This window comes from Carex rostrata, unplaced genomic scaffold (assembly GCF_964058835.1).
Source record: "Carex rostrata unplaced genomic scaffold, lpCarRost1.2 SCAFFOLD_42, whole genome shotgun sequence".
Classification (NCBI taxonomy): Eukaryota; Viridiplantae; Streptophyta; class Magnoliopsida; order Poales; family Cyperaceae; genus Carex; species Carex rostrata.
Genome location: NW_027601196.1, coordinates 286929 through 306698, shown reverse-complemented (window position 1 = coordinate 306698; position 19770 = coordinate 286929). Strand labels below are relative to the sequence as shown.

Genomic DNA, 19770 nt, shown 5'->3' with positions numbered 1-19770 from the left:
ATTAGGGCTTAGCTGACATGTTAGTTTCTTTAGACCTTTCAATGACAATTGACGGGTCCTTTTCTATGCTTTTCAGTAAATTTCATACACTTGTAATGTAAACAAAGGCTGATTTATGCAATGACTTAGAGAACACCCCATATCTAATGACTAATGTCCAATGTATCCTAATACAAACAGTTTGCTAACGACCACAAACCTGTGCTAAAAAATAAAATAGAACAGTCTGAAATATTAAATTTACAACTACAAATAAATCTATCTATCATGAAGATTTCACTTTACTAGCACGAAAGGTTAAATACTTTGATCTCTCAGCGTAGTAACGTTTCACTTCCTTCATGGCTGCCAGGAGCACATGTAAAGTAACCGGGGCAAAGAAAGGCTGACAAAGTATAAACATTAGAAAAAAGTTTAGAAAAGAATTTATATTTCCAAAGGTACTTAAATTGAACCTTTATCTGGTATTAGTAACTTATGGTGGGATAAATTATGTTTAAGACTAAAAGCACAGGAATCATAGGCAAGAACAAAGAAGTTATCACAAAAAGCTAGAATGGCCAAAAGAGTTGAAATCAACATCATTACAGGTCCTTCAAATGTGCAATTAAGCACCAAATTAACCTGTTACTGTTGGAATTGTGCAATCAAGCCTTGATCTGGAAGCTAATTCAACTTAAAATACCTTTAGTCAATTCAACATTGAGTTACCCCAATAAGACCTAAGTAACACCAAGGGGGAAACTAAACCTCGAGCTAACCCAATAAGGCTATAACGTCTGAAGTAACCTTCAACTGGTATTAAATTTGATTATGTTACATAACAACAGCTAACATTTACCTCAATTACAAATTGAAACACCAACAAAAACAAATTAAAAACCATAGAGGGAACTTTTGGTAAACTGATGCAATGCTGCCAGTAAGCACGGGTTAAAACCAGTAAATGACAAAAAGCATGCTAGAAGTTTAGGACAAGACTAACCATGTAAATGGCAAAGTAATGTTCCATGGAAGAATAGCTGATTGACATGATAGATGGATGAAAAAATGCATCCTCTGCTAAAGCCCTTGCTCTGGTTGATGACACTATAGAACAATGAAATCAAGAACGACAAAAGAAAATTAAAAAACTAAAGCCATAATTTCAAATTTTCAAGTGTAACAAAGTCGACATGAAATTAGAACACTCCACAAATCAATTCCCACGAAAAAGAGGTATTCCCAAATTCCAATGATAATGACAGGTCGAAAACAATGAGGGCATTTTAGTCATCATAGGAAAAATAAATAAGACAGCTTTTGAGAGGAAGATTTCTTTTTTGACTTCCAAGTTTGGAAGGTATGTTTCCCAAAAAAAATAAAAATAAAAAAAATAAAAAATAAAAGATAACACATTGAGTAAAAGAAATTTTCACATACAAGCTGAGGCATTGTTTATCCCACGAGAGATGTTTCTCTCAGCTAAATTTGCAGCTTCAAGTGACAGCTCTACCTGAAAAGGTCAAACTTTACTAAAACTTTACTAAAATCTGTAACAAGTTATATTGCTTTATACCAATACCAAGCCTGTCCATACTGGCACAGGTTAAAGCCCAACCAAAAAACAACAAAAATCAATTCTCAATTAGCTGTGTACTGCTCAATCAATCCAATTTAAACCTCAATCTAAAATATCAAGGAAAAAAAATGGGAATTGCAAGAAGAGAATTATTAGACCTAATTAAAGAGAGATGAAATGACCTGTTTTCCGATTTCGTCCATTACAATCATTCTTGGAAGTGATTCCACCTGATAATCACAATTATGATTCAGAAATCAAGAAGAGAAAACCATGAAAAAGCACGAATTCATCTACAAACAACCATAACTACTAAAAGACGAAAAATTCTTACTAATCTAGAGAGAGATTGAAGTGTGTTGAGGCCCGACAAGAGATTAAAGCAGGTGTGCTGTCGGTACAACAAGTCCAATTCCCTGCAAAATTTGAGGAGATAGATACAGTATTTCATTCTGGTATTGGCCTGACTAATATCATACTGTCCCTGCCCCAAATACACAATAAAAACCAAACTATACATCCAACCAAACTGATTTGTGATTATGCCTTACGTATGCCTCCAAATATCCTTGACTTAGGCTCAATTTAAGATCAAATTCAGAAATTTGCACCACTTCAAACTTGAATAAACCCACATCTGCCCCCAACTTGACATCTTTTCAGGTACCTGACCCAAGAGGGCAACGTCCGGACTGTTCATCCTAATCTCAAAGCTTACTGGCCCCCTATAAAGTTGCCAGTGCATCACTGGACTGTCCAGATGTTGCTCACTCTATCAGCTTCTTCTCAACCTTTAAAGCTTTAATTTTGTCCAATTTACCCTCAACTGAGCTATTAAGCTTTTCGCTAAGCAAATTCATCCTCAACTCCCAACTAATTCTTAGTAATGCTTTGCTTTACCAAGCCAGACACAATTTACCTCAATTGCGAATATAATTCACAGAGATAAATATCCCTAAAGAAGTGCACCAAATATTATTGAAACTGCAGAATTGTCCACACAAACACACACACAGCAGAAGCAATCCATGAAAGCAATAAAATTAAGTCTGAATTAAATAAGTGGAATATGGCTTATTCCTGACTTCATTCCAGCCCTCACCTCCTATTGAATTTCTTAAGAAAATATCCATCACACTTGGCATTCAGAGAGAGAGAGAGAGAGAGAGAGAATGAGAACAGGGAATATCAAAAATAATATCTTACCAGTCTGTGAAACCTTTCTCACTTGCCAGAAACTTAAATATTGGATCTGATTCAACATAATTAGAATTTAGTCCAAATAGAAGGCGGAGCTGCCCAATGAATACTTCAATTATCTTCTCAAGTTCCTGTACAAATTTTCAAATAAAATAACTTACAAAAAATAAAAAATAAAAAGATACCATATCCGACCTATACAAAAAAATAAAAATAAAATAAAGAAGTAGAAACTCAGACAAAAACTTGTACCGTGTAGTTCAAACTAAGCTTTTGAAACACCTTCAATTTAATTTACTTTTCTTTTACTATAGAATTCAATGACAATGTAAACTGACCTTGGGGGGCAATGAGTCTCTGACAAGAGGGATCCCTTGAGATTGCATAGAACACCGAGGTGGATTCCATATAGCAACCCCTCCCCACATCTAATCACATATAATTAACAAAGATCACTTAATCTAAATGTACACTAGGAAAAAGGAGGTTCAAATATATAAAAGCAAAGTATCAGTATTACTCACTGGAGATATAAAAGAATTTGTCTTGGACTTCTCTCCCTCGGGGGTTTTTATGTAAAGAGGACATTCACTTGCAGATGGCACATACCTAATACAAAAGAAAAAAAGAAACTTAAAACGTCCCCTTCAGACTACTAATGATAGGATAATCAATATCATATTATAAGATTACTATATCAGTGTTAAATGGAAACCAGCCAGGACCTAGATTTGAATTCTTGAGAAGTAGCAGATTATTGGCAATTCACAAGAGTTCTTTTGTTTAAAATAGTAAGATTGATCAAACTTAAACAGTTCATTAAAATAAGGCTTAAAAGTACAAAAGCAAGAGATTGTATGCTGAACCTTTGAAAGAGAGAGTGAATCAAATTTTTGTTTTTGCAATTCCAATAATTTCGGGCCTTCTTTGCTAGTTAATGCAATGAAGGGTTTTGCAAGCTTCTCAAGAAAAACAAAAAGAAAAGAAAGAAAAAAGGAAAAGAGAAAAACAAGTAGAACTAAGGAGCATAACCTATGATAATCGATCGGTTAAAACTTCAACCAAGACAAACTGCGTGTGCCACATAATACAGAACATTTCAAAGATTGATTTTGGTCTGTTTTCTATTCACTTTGATTCTATGAATAAAATGAAATTAGTTTAGGAGCAACCATTAAGCTCAGGCCTAAATGACACTGGACTAGCAACAGGTACTCTTGTTTTAGTACCTAGTTTAGAGTTGAGTACAACAACAAAACTATAAGAATTAAGTGAGAGAATATACACCACAAACTGAAGCACCTTGGACCGTCCTGATGCTGAAAGAGAAGTATCCAAATGCCACTCATTTGAGTTTACCTATCAATAATAATTGAACTATTTTATTTTAAGCAAAAAGAACATAAAATAGTAGGTCTTTAGTAGCGCTGCATACTAAAAATTAAGTGAAGTTTTTGAATGAGCAAAAAGGAAAGGAAATCTGTAAATTAAATACTGACAAGTTCACTTCCTCTAAATTTTATCTGCATGGCTACTGCAAAACCTCAATTTTGAGAATTACGAAGCTCAGCTCAATTTTGATTTGCATGATATGTTTTCAATTTTTTGCTGAAAAGAATCATGAAAATCTCTTGCTAGGTACACGTATTGGTGTATTGGTACATGGAATTTACTTTCTCATAGATTCATATGTATTAAATTTACAATCATGGAATACCACATTTTTATAGCATACAAGGAACATACAAAGAAAGGCAGGTCCCTGGTATCAACCACGTAAGCCTCCAAATTATCATCCCAATATGACGTTGACGACTTTGGTGCATGGTACAAAACCTAGGATAAAAAGAAAAAGTTAGAAAAATCATACAAGTTTAGACGATTTCTTATATATTTTAGAAGCTTGGAACTTTATATCATCTCCAAGTTGTCTTTTTTCAAACAACTGATAGTTTGAATGAATAAAAGAAACTAACACACCTGACTCTCCATGGTTATGTTTGCAACAGGCGCCAAAGCCTCCATAACAGGTCCTAACAAGACCTCTCCAGTCATTTGAAAACCCCTGGATGAGAAAACAACACTCCCTCAGATTCTTTAAAATTAATACATGAAAAAAAAAAAAAATCTAGTACAACTAGAATCAGAGAGACTGACTATATATAGGTACATACCAATCATAAACCCAACCACTCGGATCCGAATTGAGCAAACTAAATGAGAGAACAACATTCCCATCTGAACCGACTGGTACATACTCCCCTTTCCCGACCCCTCTTCTCATGAAATAATCTCCAAATACTGAGCCAATTATCGAACCGACACTAGCACTATCATCAAGTTTGTTCACCACCATCCAGGCATGCCGATGTTTCCCAACAACTACTCTCTCTCGTTCCCCTTCCATTACAAATACCGAATATACCCTCCCGGCACATCCTCCTGCTCTCTCATTGACAGCTGACTGTAACAACTCATCTACTTCACTATCATCTCTATCTGCAATTGCATCGACCAAACCTGCGCCACCACATCGCCACTGACAGGCATCAGAAGGGGCATTGCCCATATGATGACAGTTGGATCCGAAATCAATAGTAGCTGAAAATGTGAAATTACAGTTGGCACATGCTTGGGTAGTAAGGTGTGCATTGAGCTTTTCAGCAATGGAGAGAGAGAAAGAAGAGTCGGGTTGTATGGATGGAGAGAGAAAGATGGCTTGGAAGTGGCAGGGGAAGGAGGGAGGATTGGACTGGAGATACTGGGAAAGGGAGGAAATGGCGGCAGAGGGAAGAGGCGAACGGTGGATCTCGGTCGATTTGAGGAGGAACGGTGCACCTAAGAGGAAGGAGACGAGAACAGAGACAGTGAGAAAGAGGCGCTTGGTGCCCGGCTTCCTCGTGCGTTGGATTGATTCGGTACTGGTGCCGGCATCAGTACCAGTACCAGAGCTGGTCTCGTCCGCCATTAGTAGGGTGGAGCGAAGAAGGAAGGGACAACGACGACGACGGATCGGAGTCCCGAACCCGAAGTCACCCGTGTAGGTGAAGTGACGAAATTACCCTTGAAATCCTTGCTTTAGTTTTCGACGATCCCTCAGGTACCGCACGTACCCAAGGAAATTCGAATCGAGCGATCGGGCGGTCGGGCCTGCCTTGCATGGATTCCTCAAGATCCGTGCCAGATTAAAATAAACAGTCCAAATCTCATTCTACCAGATCAGGTACCAGACTGGATTTCAATACTCCATGCGGTTCCACAGGGAAAGTTGCGCGAGTAAGAGAGAACATGAATTTTTTTGTGTATGTCACCTCTCACCTGCACAAAATTTTGAAGCGGGTCAAGAAATTGAAGACGATACACACCCGATACGGATACGGGGCTCAATTGGAAGTATCCGAGTAACATAGCTCCTCAGTCCTCACACAAAAGAGCAAGCAAAAATATAAAAGCCAAAAAACATAGTATCTTCCTTGTAATTTACAGTTGAGACTTGAGACAATTAATTAACACCATTAAAACTCATTAATTAGATAAAAGATGAATGTTATGTGTCAATTAGGAACTTAGGGTCTGATCGGAACCCCTTCTTTCTCCTTAAAACGAGAAATGGAATTGACGAACTTTATAATCCCACGATCGGAACGCACACAGCGACGGAAGTTCATTTCATTCGACGCGATTTGGATGGAATATTTGGCTCAAAGAAAATCTCGCGAAAATTGATGGGATTCGGCGAGAGTTCATTTGGTGCCAGTTTGGTAAGAGTTCACATTCCCAAATTGCCCTTCGATCTCTCCTCTTCCAATCAGACCCTAGCACTAAGCAGCTCTGTTGTATGCTGTTAATTCCCGCTCAACTCCTCAGACACAGGTGGAAACTTTATTGGTTGTCGTTATATATATCAGTTTGTGATTATATTATTTTTAGTATTTTTTTGTTTGTGATTATATAATCTGATTTTAGTTTATTGGATTCTCGATTGAGAAAAGGGTAATTGATTGAAGCCATAGTTTGTGATTAGTCAAGTGATATGTGCTAAAAGTTCCTTTCATATCATAAGAAGCTGTATCATTATTTAAATGTTTCTTTCGTGTGCTATAAGCATCAGTTAATTATTCTAACAATTGTTATAGAAGTGGTACACTATTTATGATTATGCACTTGAGCACTTCATAGCATTAAGTTAGAAGAAACTTATTTAGTTTGAGAAAATACCAAAACTAAGTTGAAGTGTTAGCACTGCTGGATGCTGTCAGTTATGCGAAGGAGAAGGGGCTACTCCTGTGCATATTCTACACTGACAACAACACCTTGGTCCTTGGCGAAGGAAGTAATAAGTGTGTGCAAATCCCATCACAGATTATTAGGCGGGCATTAAACAAAATGGGGAAATATTTTGTTCACAACACCTTGGAGGGTCATTAAACAAAATGGAGAAATATTTTGTTCACATTTATTTTAGATGCCACAATAAGTTGGTAGATCATCTTGCTAGCACAATTAGAAGGGAGGGTATCAATTACATTGCACACACTTTTCCAATTTTCAAACAATAGATGATGTAATACTCATTTTTTTCTTGTTGAATGGAAATTGCCTACGGGTGTGAAGGAAGCAAAAAAAAAAAAATGGTTGATGTTTAATTATATACTTTAAGGGCAGAAGAGTAATTTTTACTTAAATGAAATCATTTCTTTTTTTATTATGTGTACTTTCCAATCAATAATTAGAGAAGAATTCAATTCTTAAGCATTTTGATACCGATCAACAAAGTTCAATTGAAAATCATGTCTATTGAACTGAAATCAATTGAACTCCATCAGCTCTTTGTTCCGATCAGACCCTTACTGATCTCAATATTTTCAGTTGGCCGGCACAAGATTCAGTTCCTGCTCTTCTTTTATTTTATTTTTATTATTTTTTTGGGGGCTGAATATTTTCCACGCTGCTTAAAATTTTTCCAGCCGTAATTGAATATTTAGAAGGATTGATTTTCTAAGGACAGAAAATTCGATGAACATAAATATTTACAGAATACTACTTTACTCTGTATTGGAATTTTTTTTCTGTTCTGTTCTGGACATGAGACGATTCCTTTTTTCAAGACTTCTGTCAACAAAGTAGTTGGTATATTATATTTATAACAATCATATTTTCAACAAAAACAAAACAAAAAAACTTCTGATAGATAAAATCAAATCGATTGGAGTATAAACCCGAATTCAAACTCACAAAATTAATTCGAAAAAAGGACTCGCAGCCATAAAATTGTGATATCATATCATGATTAATTTCTGCATTATTGTTTTCCATTTTATACAAGGGAGGTAATAGTGAAGCAGTGTGAAATAGGATAAAAGTTATTCATGTAACTGAAACGATTTTACGGAAGAAAAATTGCTAAAAAATGACCTTTATTTCATACAACCAAATATATATATCCACACACAAAAAAAAAACCAGGAGGCCACATGTTCAAAATTTGACCGAGAGATTTCTTGGAATATTTAAAAAAAAAAAAAAAACTTAAACTCATTCTTTTATCTGAAAAAACAAATATATTACACTTACCAACCGATCTACAAAATTACAACTGTACACATGGTAGTGAAACTACAACACCTTGCCCATCATATATACAGAGTGTATATTTATATATATATATATATATATAGTTTCATGCATGGAAACTCCTCTAATTATATATGCTGCTGCCATGCCTAGCTCTCCGATCGACATGCACTTGCGTATTTGCTTTTATATATGATTTATGAAGTACTCATGGATTTCTCTCCTCCTTCATCTTCTTAACTAACAACGACATTACTTTAACGACCTTCATTTTGCTCACAAGAAGGTCCCATTTGCCGGCTTCCGATTTTTGTTGCATTTGCTCTGCCTTGATCTTAAATTGCCTGGAAATTAAATTATAAAGAATAATTAAATTTATAAGCATGAGATCGATGATCAATAAATATAATATATATAGTGTAAATGAATTAATTGGGATAATTAAAGAGCGAGTAGGCGCGTTTTGAGAAGACATACATGCAAAGAGGCAGCTTGCATGAGGCAGTGCGGTGGCACAAGGCAGAATGGAGGCGCAGGAGTTGCCACATGCGACGGCAGCGCATGCAGCTGTTTTTGTGGCAGGATGCAAAATGGCGGATGAGCAGCTGGATGCCTCTGCATGTCTCAAATTTATCACACGGACTATGTGGTGGTGCCCTGTCCATGGGACCCACCTCAGTGCAACCTTCCTCGTAGATGTGGCCAAGGCAATCCATGACTTCATTCAGCTCCAAGTAAACCTGTTGCGTTGCCCTCCTCCTCCTCTGTCGCTTGCGTTTCTGTGTATCACAATTAAAAAAACTAATTAAAGAAAAGAATCACAACAATTAATCAATCATTAAATAAATATCAAACAGAAATTAACTTACCAAATCAGTTTCATCCATAAATTGAAGAATGTCAAGTTCCAGCCAGGGATCATTCTCTTGCAAAAATCGCCACGCATCTGTATCTTGCACCGCAGCAAAATCCTTCATGATAAATTTCAAACAGCGGAGATGCAATCGTGGTGCATCGCATAAGCGTGACACTTGTAGTACATCTAAAATTGTTTCGCTTGTTAGGAGATTTGCTACCATCATTTCACATCTCCTTTTCAACCAACTCGCTTGATACACATGTGACAGAACCAGTAAATGCATCCCGTATTTTTCCACATCTTCTTCTTCTATCATATTCATACACCTATATATATATATATTTATATATTTAATGATTAATGAAAGGTGTAGTCGATCGTGTAGATGTAGAAAGGTCAAAGGCAATATAATTAATTCAAGGTGTAGATGTAGAAAGGTCAAAGCAAAACAAAAGAATAAGAATAAGAAGATTTTCCTAGCCAGCTAGGTTCGGTTCTTTACTTCTTTTGAATAGACCACCACCACCTGATTAGACTAGAGATATTTAATTGGTAAGGACTAAGGAATTGCAGTCAGTCCTAACTCCTAATCTATTTCTCTTCACTTTGTCTTGTCTTGTCGTGATGCTATTTCTCTCCAATTTCTTTGATAACAATGTCCGTCCCAATTAAATCAATCAAATAGATAAAAAAAATTAAATTCAATTCAATTAAAATTAACCTGGATTGGAGAGATCGAACGAAAGCCACGACAGCCTCATGCGGCACGCCCAAGATTTTAATTTTATTTTTTCTCTGCTTTTCCTTTTGCAATTGCAGCACGCGCTCCAGTACAAGAGACCCTGATGCCTGTAACAAATTTCAAGTCCAAATTAAATTAATCTCTCAAATTGCTCGATCGCAAAAGAAAAAAGAAAAGGTTGGTGGAGTTTGAAAATCTACCAGGAGAGTTGAATTAGCAGTTATCCTCCGTCCGCTTGATGTTACTATTTGTACATGTTCATAGCTGGTGGCGTTGTTGTCAATCGCCATTCTCTCTCTTTTTGTTTGGAAACCTTGGCAGAGAGTCACCATTCTATATATCTCTCTCTCTCTCTTTTCTTTTTCGTGGAGAAGGAGAGCAATAGTAAGCGCCTAATGCGAGGTGAGGTAGTGCGATGCTCTGTTTTGTTGTTCAGCTTTATATATATATAGATAGAGGGGGAGAGGGGAACAAGAGAGAGAGGCCCGGTCCCTAATTAATTAATTAATTATTAAAGGTAATTCATCCTTGCCCTTCATTAAGTAATCTAAATTTTCATTTGAACAGAAGGTAAATTATATTTTTTAAAGAATGACCTCTGTCTCACATAATACGTCACCAGTGACATATATTTTATATTAGTGGTTTAATAATAGATGTGATGTTTGCTCCAGCCTCCAGATAATAGAGGTGCAAAGTTGGAGTTGTCAATCATGCTTCTCATTTTGTGGAATTTAAAGAACGGCGGCTATTGGTATTTGGTGATAAGCGCACCAAGTAACCAAGTTGGATCATGGGACGGGACCCGCTTTTTGATAAGGAAGCTATTTAACAAAGATATTTATTATATAATTAGTGACGCAGAGAACGGCGGCAATTAGTGATACTTATTAGTAAAATATGATTATGTAATTAGTGACGCAGAGCAGAGCAGAGAGATGTCATGTCTTTATGTCTAGGCGAAGGGGATTGAATCGTCTGCTCTCCCTGCCCCCAGAGTCACTATTGATGGATCATCTAAATCCTAAACTCTAAATTCTAAACCCGGTCACACCCCGCAGTGACTGAGGGGGCAGGATTTTCCTGCACCCTGGGGGGCAGGTGATCTGCTTCCTAAAAAATTGATGTAGCTGTTATGGAAAGAATAAATTTGGCATCCATCTATGTGTAAAAACATAGTGAATATGCGACTGCATTCTATTTTCTCACATTTAAAAAAGTACTGGACTCACCACGGTTTATGCAAAAATTAATATGCAAAGTTATATTTTTATATATTAATAGTTATTAATATATATTTTATCAAGTATTTATACGGATATCGGGTCAGGTTCGGTTATAGATCAGATAATTAAATGAAACCCATATCCTACCCATTATAGTATCGGTTCCAGTTCGGATTCAGGTTGGATATTAAATTATTGATTTTGTAACTGTACCCATAATTTAATCGGTTATATTTTTTAAACCATACCCTATCCAAATTAATCGAATCCGGTCGGATCTGGGTTGATTCTGGGTCGGATCTGGATAATCGGGTAAAAGTAACACCTCTAGCATGATGTGAAGAATGAAAAATAATTAGAAAGGCCATATAAAGAGAATGAATCATTTGTCTCTGGAAACTGAATATATATTTCGTACACAGATTACATATTCTTATATTTTTCAAAAAAAAGAAAAAAAACAAATGAATAATTTTTAAAGTTAAAATAAATTTTAATAGAAAAGTTAATAAATTGAATAAATTTGTAAGCTTTTGAAATTTAGAAGGATAATATGATATTATGAATTTGAGAGAGAAAATACGTAATTTTAATATTTCTAAGGTGTATACGTGAAATTTTGTCATTTTTATCTATCTTAGGCCATGTTTTGGCCATTCAAATTGGATCCGTTCCCGTTTTTATTCCTGTTCCCGCCTGGCAGCCGAACAAGGCCTTAAATTCTTAGATCTGATAATTAATTTTAAAGATAAGTTTTTAATATTTCTCGTGATCTTTAAAGCATTTTAGAAAATATATACTCGATTATGAAGATAGATTTGTATGAAATGAAATAAATATATATTTGTCCGTTTTAAATATAAAATAATTTTACAACTGTCGAAAGAAATTTTAATTGACCAAAATATGATTTGATGTTTGTCAATAACTATCTTAAAATTCGAAACTCATGAATCATGATCCAAAAACAATAAAAATACACCCGTAATTGTACTTGTCCGAACCAAAATAAACCCTTGTCATACCAGATTAATTAAATTAAATTAAAAGAATAAACAGAATACATAATCAATAATTTCTATAATATTTTTGAAAATCATATCAGAATAACTTTTAATCAATAAATCAATAACTCTCCTACAAAATATAGAAGTTTAGTGTAAACTATATAGGTAAAATATCTGCTTTATTCAAACTTTCTTGTATTTACTCGAATGTAATATAATATAACTATATAAAATAGTGCATAACATTTAGAAAAGGAATTGTAAATTAATTTATAGAACAGATTAGGTTTGTCATATTACAAGTGTTTTTATCTATTTGATTATTTCTCTTCTGGTTTGTAATATCTAGCAGTTTGTTTGTTGCGTTATTAAAAATAATACATTCCATTTTTCATGGGGCGTTTGCTTTGTCATTGTATGATATAAATCTCATTTAATGCATGAAATTAAATATATTATTGCATGTAATCATTTCTAACAATTTATATGGATTTTTGTATGTTGCATATTATTTAAATGTTGCACCTATCGTCATTATTTCATTTAATTCTTGGTTTTTGTTGTTAGATGCAATTAATAAACGCGCGCTATATTCAGATAGTCGTGAATTTGAGAGAGGTGAGGTCAATAAAACCAATTAATTGGCCTTTGGAATTGAGAAGCGCCGCATAAATAAAATTAATTAAGGAGATGATGATTCATGAAGGCACTACTGCTGACATGTACGGATAAAGCCATCAGTACTGATCCAGAATTAATTCCATGCCAAGTCAGCTTAATTTCTTCATTGCTTGTAGCGCGTCGACTTTGCCAGTACTGTAGATCGATGTATCTTTTTCTTTTATGAGTTAATTAGGTATATATTGGTGGTTATTAAAATACATATCATTAATGTTTGTTTGGTGTTTTGGATGCATGCATGAGCCATGAGACTGTTAATTATGTTTCTGAAAACAACTAATTATTTTGACAATTTGTGCACATTAGAGCGAGCGAGGGACCGGAGACAATTAATTTCTATGTAACATCACTGATCACTTACATTATATTCGCCTAAACGTACAGGACCAGGACCAGGACCTATTTAATTATCCAGCTCCATAGACCAGATCTAGTCAATGGAGATATTTTTTCCAAATTAATTAATTACAAATTCACTAATGATACGCTTCTATTTTATTCTACTAATTTTCATATGTTAAATCTCAATTTAATCATACATTTAATTTGCCTGAAAAGTGAAAATTGTTCAGACTACAAATCATATATTTGCTAAATCGGATGACTTGGAACAAAAGAACATAAACCTCCGACCCTAGAGGGAGGTGAATAGGGCATTTTTAAAATTTAATCTAAATTATAAAGTTCGAGTGTATCATAAAGTTATTCTTAACGGAAATTTAGAATAACTTTGTCATAAACTAAAAATATAAAGTAAAGAGTAGAGTTTAGAGACACTTGACATGAGAGTTGTTTACGGAGTTCGGCACTAACGCCTACGTCTCCGGGACCCGCGACCTTCGAGATGGCGCGCCTTTCTTTATCCAATGAGAAATGATTACAAAGTGAAACCGGTGAGCCCTTACAATCTCTTGAGAAGTCACACGGCCCGAACAAGGAGCACTAAAGGCTCAAGTTGGCCAATCTGATTCGCGAGGACTCAAGGATTGCCAGGGTGAGCACTACAGCTCAAAGTAGTAAATGGGTTGATCACGCAGGATCACTCTAGGAGTTGTGTAATTGATTGAATAAGCTTGAGATTGATTGTGAGTATTGAAGTTTAAGCACATAAGCAACAATGACTTTTTCTAGATCTGAAAATACGAAATATTGAAGTTGGGGGCAGCTAGAGTGTCAATCCAAACCTTGGAATAGCTTATATTTATAGAGAGCTGCCAAAAAGGAAGTAAGTGATCCCGACCATTGCAACGGTTCATGGACTGTTACAACGGTAGGGTAGTTTGAAAGGTTTGGCTATGCAACGGTAGAGGACCGTTGTAACGTCCCCACAACAGAAATCATCTGACTTGTTTTCCGGTTGGGACCGCTTGAATTGATTTAATGCGGTGCAGTCATTTCTGCGACTTGATTTATTCCGTTGCAACGGTAGGCCTCACTTTGTTCAGTCTCAAGCTTATTTTACCAATTTTACATATTAATTGTCTTTAATCTTGAGTTATGCTTTTGTCATCCATACTCTTGTGCTTCATGACCACATCCTCGATGTTATATTACAGTTTATCAATTCATCCTCGATGTGTATTTACTTGCTGGTCAGTACGTACTCTTTTTAGCGCCTCACAAACCATGGTTTGTAATACTTGTATTTTGTATGCAAGTGTTACAATCCATAAAAATAATAAAGTTAAAACAGTGCGATCGAATGAATGATTTTTCCTAGCAAGCAAACAAAGTGTTTTTGTTTTTTTTTACCATTTTGTAGCTATAATATCGAAAAAAATAGGTTATGTGATCTTCATTATTTAGTAATGATTATTTTGAATGCTTAATAAACTAAATTATATAACTTTTTTATACTAGTGACGAGTCGGCGTGTTGCGGTGGAGATTAACATAGTATTACATTATTATTGTACTTCAATTGCATTAATGAGTTTATTACATTTTGTATGTTTGTTTAATTACTATCTCGTTTGTAATTGGTATTAATTATATATGTTGCAACATATATATATTGCATAAAATATTAAGAGAGCATTAATTTGTTAAAAGAAGAAAAGAATAAATTATATGTTAAAATAACAAAAGATTTATTACAGTGTCAGAATCTAGAAAAGACGAAGAAAGTAGATTCAATGCATAAATTTGCATCTCCATCGATCGCTACCAATTTTCACACCGATCCGACCAAGTTGTATGATCGATTAGATGCAAACCAGTTCGCTATCGCTCTGGATCTCTTGTAACAAGACTTGATATTGGATGAAATATATATTGAAATATCACATTTATTTTATTCATTCATTCATTTGTATCACGCGCGCACAAAAGTAATACAACTAAGTTTTTACTTTTCACATGTACAATGACGTAGCAAGTTAAAAATTAAAAATGGGTTTACATTTTATTTTATTTTAGAATGATGATTGATAAGATGAGAGGGTTTACATTAAAAATGATTGATGAGATGAGAGGGTTAAATATTAAAAATGAGCCAGCTTAAGGTTTTCTTACATTTTACGTTGCTGGATTGATTAAAATCATGACATGAATCTAGTCAAATCGAACTTATTCCATTATTAATTTGTTACGCTGCTGAAATTTTTTCCTATTATAAGTTATCATTATATTAACAATTTTGAGCTCTGATTTAAGTTTGGTTCCTGCATTATTAAAAAATTGATGGTTGTATTCATTAGTTACATTATTTGAGATTCGAACCTAAATAGTTTGCGAATCAGTTTCGAACGAATTATATTCAGCTTAAGTTTGATTTGAATAAGATTCGAACTGAACTTATTTCATTTGTTTCAGAACAAACTAATTTAAAATCAAATTAATTGCAAACTTTTTTTTAATCAAACTCAAATCGAATCACAAACTACGACTAATTGAGACTAATATTTTTTTATGTTAATATGCCAGTTTAGACAATACACTTCTATCATCATGAGATTTCCTCGATATCAACGCTAGCTTTGACATCGCAATTTCTTTTCCAGTAATATTCACTATAGCTAGGATTGTGAATGCAAGAAATAAATAAATTATATCATAAAGAAATCTAACACACAACCTGACAGCAAGTTATTTAACAATATTGCTGCTATATTTGATGTTGATTGCCGATTGAAACTAATTCGAGACTTATTAGATAATAATCTTTTTGCGGAAGGATTAAGTTAAGAACTGATATATCTACTAACAATTGCTTCAATTCCATGATTCCATCTCAATTCTTGGTTCGGACCCTCTACTTTATTGAACAAATTTCAGAAAAAAAAATATCATAGTCATTTATATTGCTTTTATCAAATGCAACCACAATTTCGTCTTTTGGTGTCTTAATTGATTTCGTGTCAATCTAACAACAAAACTTAATATGTATCGCTCACAAAAAAATCTTAAATATATTTTGCTAGTTCATTAGTCAATAAATACTTGTAGCTAGTATGGTTCTTTATATGCTTATTTATGTTTACTTTTTTAATTAATTCAAGACATGTAGATCTTTGCAATTGTTTTGATCGATTATTTTCACTACAACATAAAATAAATCAAAAGTTCAAATATATGTAGTTTACTTTACAAACAAAGGGAAATTATTACTCTAACTCTATGTTGTTATATGTTTGTTTCTGACTGATTTCTAAAATAAAATCACACATGACAGTTTTTGTCAGGTTCTCACAAAAAAAAAATATTGTCTTAAAAAATATCAATACCATATTTTCAATTTTTTTTTCAGTAATGTGTTTTCTGTGAAGTTCCACAGTTTCCATTCATCACCTTGACTATGTCAGTGCCTAGCTAGCAGTAGACTAGTAATTTTTTTTTTAGCACGCTTATGTACTTGTTGGATTTTATCTATTTGAGAAATAACCTTCTAATATTTGAAATTTTAAAAATATATATGATAAATGGGATGTGCCGAAATTGCACCTCAACCTTTTCTTCTTCTCAGTTTAATTTCTAATTAACAAACACACTCTAATAATTCAACTTATTATATATAACTCAAACATTTCTGGATAGCTTGCTAAATATATATATATATATAATTCAAATAAGACAAAATTTCATGAATTTGTTTTATCTCTCGTCAGTCAATTTTTTTATTAAATTTAATTAACTATTTTCGAACTGTACTTTTTCACATATCAACTGTTGTTCTAGCAATAATCTTTTTAGTCTATTTGACTAATTTGCAAAAACATACAATTATTGAATTTTACGATTTCTTCTATTTTAGAATTATGCAGGTTCAAGTCAAATGAAATTGCAATATGGAATACTTGAACTGAAGAAATCATGAAGACTTATCAAGAATGTAAATTGTAAAATCTAAACTTGGTAAAGTGTTTTTGATGTTGTTTCAACAGGATAAAAACGTTGGTAACGTTTGTAAAACGTTATAACGATTATACCTTAAGAAAACGCTGTGAAACAACTCGATCAAAGTCAAAAAAAGTCAAAAAACTGTGCTGTAACGTTTTCTGTAACGTTTTAAAACGTTGGTAACGTTTTAAAACGTTGGTAACGGTTTAAAACGTTGGTAATGTTTTAATTAATTTCCAAACTTCAGAAATTCCTGATTTTGATCAAGTTTTTACAGTGCAAAACGTTATGTAACGTTTTATAAACGTTGTAACGTTTTTGAAACGTTTGTGTAACGTTTTGGTGCAGCTCTCGGACTTTTGAAGGCTCATAAAACGTTACCAACGTTTCTGAAAAACGTTGTAACGTTTTAGCTCAATCAGCTCATTTTTGAGCTGCCACTATAAATAGACCGAAGGGATCACTTTCAAATCCAACCTAGCCGTCCCTAAACTTCAAAAGAGGCGATTTTCTGAGAGCTTGGTTCCACCATTGTTGATTGAGCTTAAAACTTCAATATCTCTCAATCAATCTCAAACAACCTCAAATCCACTTCACTAATCTCTAGTTAGATTAGGTTAGAGTGATCTATTGAGTGTTTCTCTTGTTCTCGAGTTGCTCGTGTGACTTCCCTTGGTTGTAAGGGCTCGCCGACGCTCATCTCTCGTTGGCCGTGACTTCCCGTTTTGTAAGGGCTCACGGTTCACAATTGTAATCCTTTCATATTGGGTAATAGAAAGGCGCACCTAGAAAGAGGTTGCGACGCCCCGGAGACGTAGGCCATTGTTTTGCCGAACTCCGTTATCATCCCGCGTGTCAATTTCTCTAAACTCATCTCTTTTACTTTCAATTGCAATTTATTTTCAGTTTTTGTTCATTTAGAGGTGCCCCTAAGTTTAACATCAACAAATCCTACTATCTTAAAGTTAGATATTATTAATTGTGTATTGCTTTCTACTCTCTTCACATGTTACACAGTAAATAAATCTACATGTCAAACTGGACCGAACGATGAATATAAATCTACATTGCCATAAAAACATGTGAATTAGAGGATTTAATTAATTAATTTTGTTCACACATTCACTTCACTATTGCTAACATTTAATTTTGTTCATTTGTTTTGTGTCATTCCACCCATGTCAGTTAACCCTTTTAAAATCTTTGTGTTTTTTTTATTATTTCAAATACGTATATAGTGTGTGCTTATCACTTTAGTTTGGAGGATTGAATCCTTATTCTGTGTTTTAGGAAAATATTTTTTCTTTGAATTTGTTTTTATGCGTAGCTTGTGATCACTAATTCAAATATGAATCAACCAATTTTTTAAGGAATTTGCTATAATTAACTCTGGGAACTTAAATGAAATTCACCTTTTTCAAAAACTTTGAAACATATGGTCCTTACCTCCTAAATTTTTTAACAAAATATTTTATGAGACCCGCTTTTTTCTATTGGATTTAGATTCCTATTTAGAATTTCATATCCTTCCATATCTCTTTCGATTCAATCATTCAATACCAAAAATAAAAAAATGGTAAGGTCGAGATTTGAATTTGAATGCGAACCACAATTATCGTTGGTAATGAACCGATAAGACATTTAGACTAAACAATTCCCTCAAATTTCGTGTTGGAAAATCAAGATCTTCAGCATAAATAGTTAATTGTTTTTACAGGGTTAGATTATGAAATCACAAAATACAAAATTCTATTTAACTGTTGACTTTCAAAACGAGAAGCAACTGATAAAATGGAAAATACAATAAAGAAAAATAATAATGAAACCGTTCCAAATCCGGACTGACTCATTCCTTTCAAAACCGCTAATGACCCCTCATTTCGTAAATACACCTCTTAAATTTCAATAAATTTAGACAAACTTCAACCTCAAAAGAGTATCGTCTTGGTTGATATGCTTTTCTTTTTTTTGGGCTTATGTCAGAATGAGACATGTAATCTAGACTGGCCGCTTTCCATTATATTTTTTTCTGAATGTTAAATTTATATTTTTGGGCTTCAAGTAACCAAGTTTGTTATTCACTTATTTGATGTTTATGGTAAGCAATGCATTAATTAAAAAACACGTCGTTTGATTTTTATTGGTTCTTAATCTATTTCTTTCGGTTTTTATCTAATTTCTATTGGAACAAAAGATGTGATCTTTAAAATCTGTAATATTTAATCTCTAAAAATGAAAGATTGGAGAAGATTTTGGCCGTACGATGCAATCAATAGGATCACTGGAAAAGATGTTGTTCGAATATCATGAATTCCCTTTTTTAGAAATCTTTCTGTTGCATTAGCCATGTGACTCATTGTGCAATATATCTTTTTATTAAAAGCAGGTTTGAATCTTGATAACTTCTTAAATTCACCTCCTCCACATTTTTCATTAACCTTTTCAATTCACACCTGCATATTATGCCACACACCTTCCATTATTTTTTAGCATTCAAACAACTATTACAGGATCTGAGTCACTTATCAAAATCATATTTCAATATCTGCCATTAACTATTAATTTCAATTTTATGCATCTGTG

At 33.9% G+C, this 19770-nt stretch overlaps 2 protein-coding genes across 2 annotated transcripts; both read right to left on the bottom strand.

Moving 5' to 3' along the window:
- Window positions 1-121: 121 nt before the first annotated feature.
- Window positions 122-5781, bottom strand: LOC144549924 (uncharacterized). The gene is made up of 12 exons (XM_078298489.1): window positions 4936-5781; window positions 4742-4826; window positions 4508-4597; window positions 4047-4120; window positions 3286-3370; window positions 3100-3189; window positions 2768-2892; window positions 1896-1977; window positions 1744-1791; window positions 1423-1495; window positions 986-1089; window positions 122-385 (listed from the first exon to the last, which is right to left on the bottom strand). The coding sequence occupies exons 1-12, from the start codon at window positions 5727-5729 to the stop codon at window positions 266-268; spliced, it is 1770 nt and encodes a 589-aa protein (XP_078154615.1). The 5' UTR covers window positions 5730-5781; the 3' UTR covers window positions 122-265.
- Window positions 5782-8285: 2504 nt separating this feature from the next.
- On the bottom strand, window positions 8286-10347 carry LOC144549926 (BTB/POZ and TAZ domain-containing protein 1-like). The gene is made up of 5 exons (XM_078298494.1): window positions 10137-10347; window positions 9916-10043; window positions 9205-9520; window positions 8813-9114; window positions 8286-8679 (listed from the first exon to the last, which is right to left on the bottom strand). The coding sequence occupies exons 1-5, from the start codon at window positions 10266-10268 to the stop codon at window positions 8544-8546; spliced, it is 1014 nt and encodes a 337-aa protein (XP_078154620.1). The 5' UTR covers window positions 10269-10347; the 3' UTR covers window positions 8286-8543.
- Between the last annotated feature and the right edge of the window lie 9423 nt (window positions 10348-19770).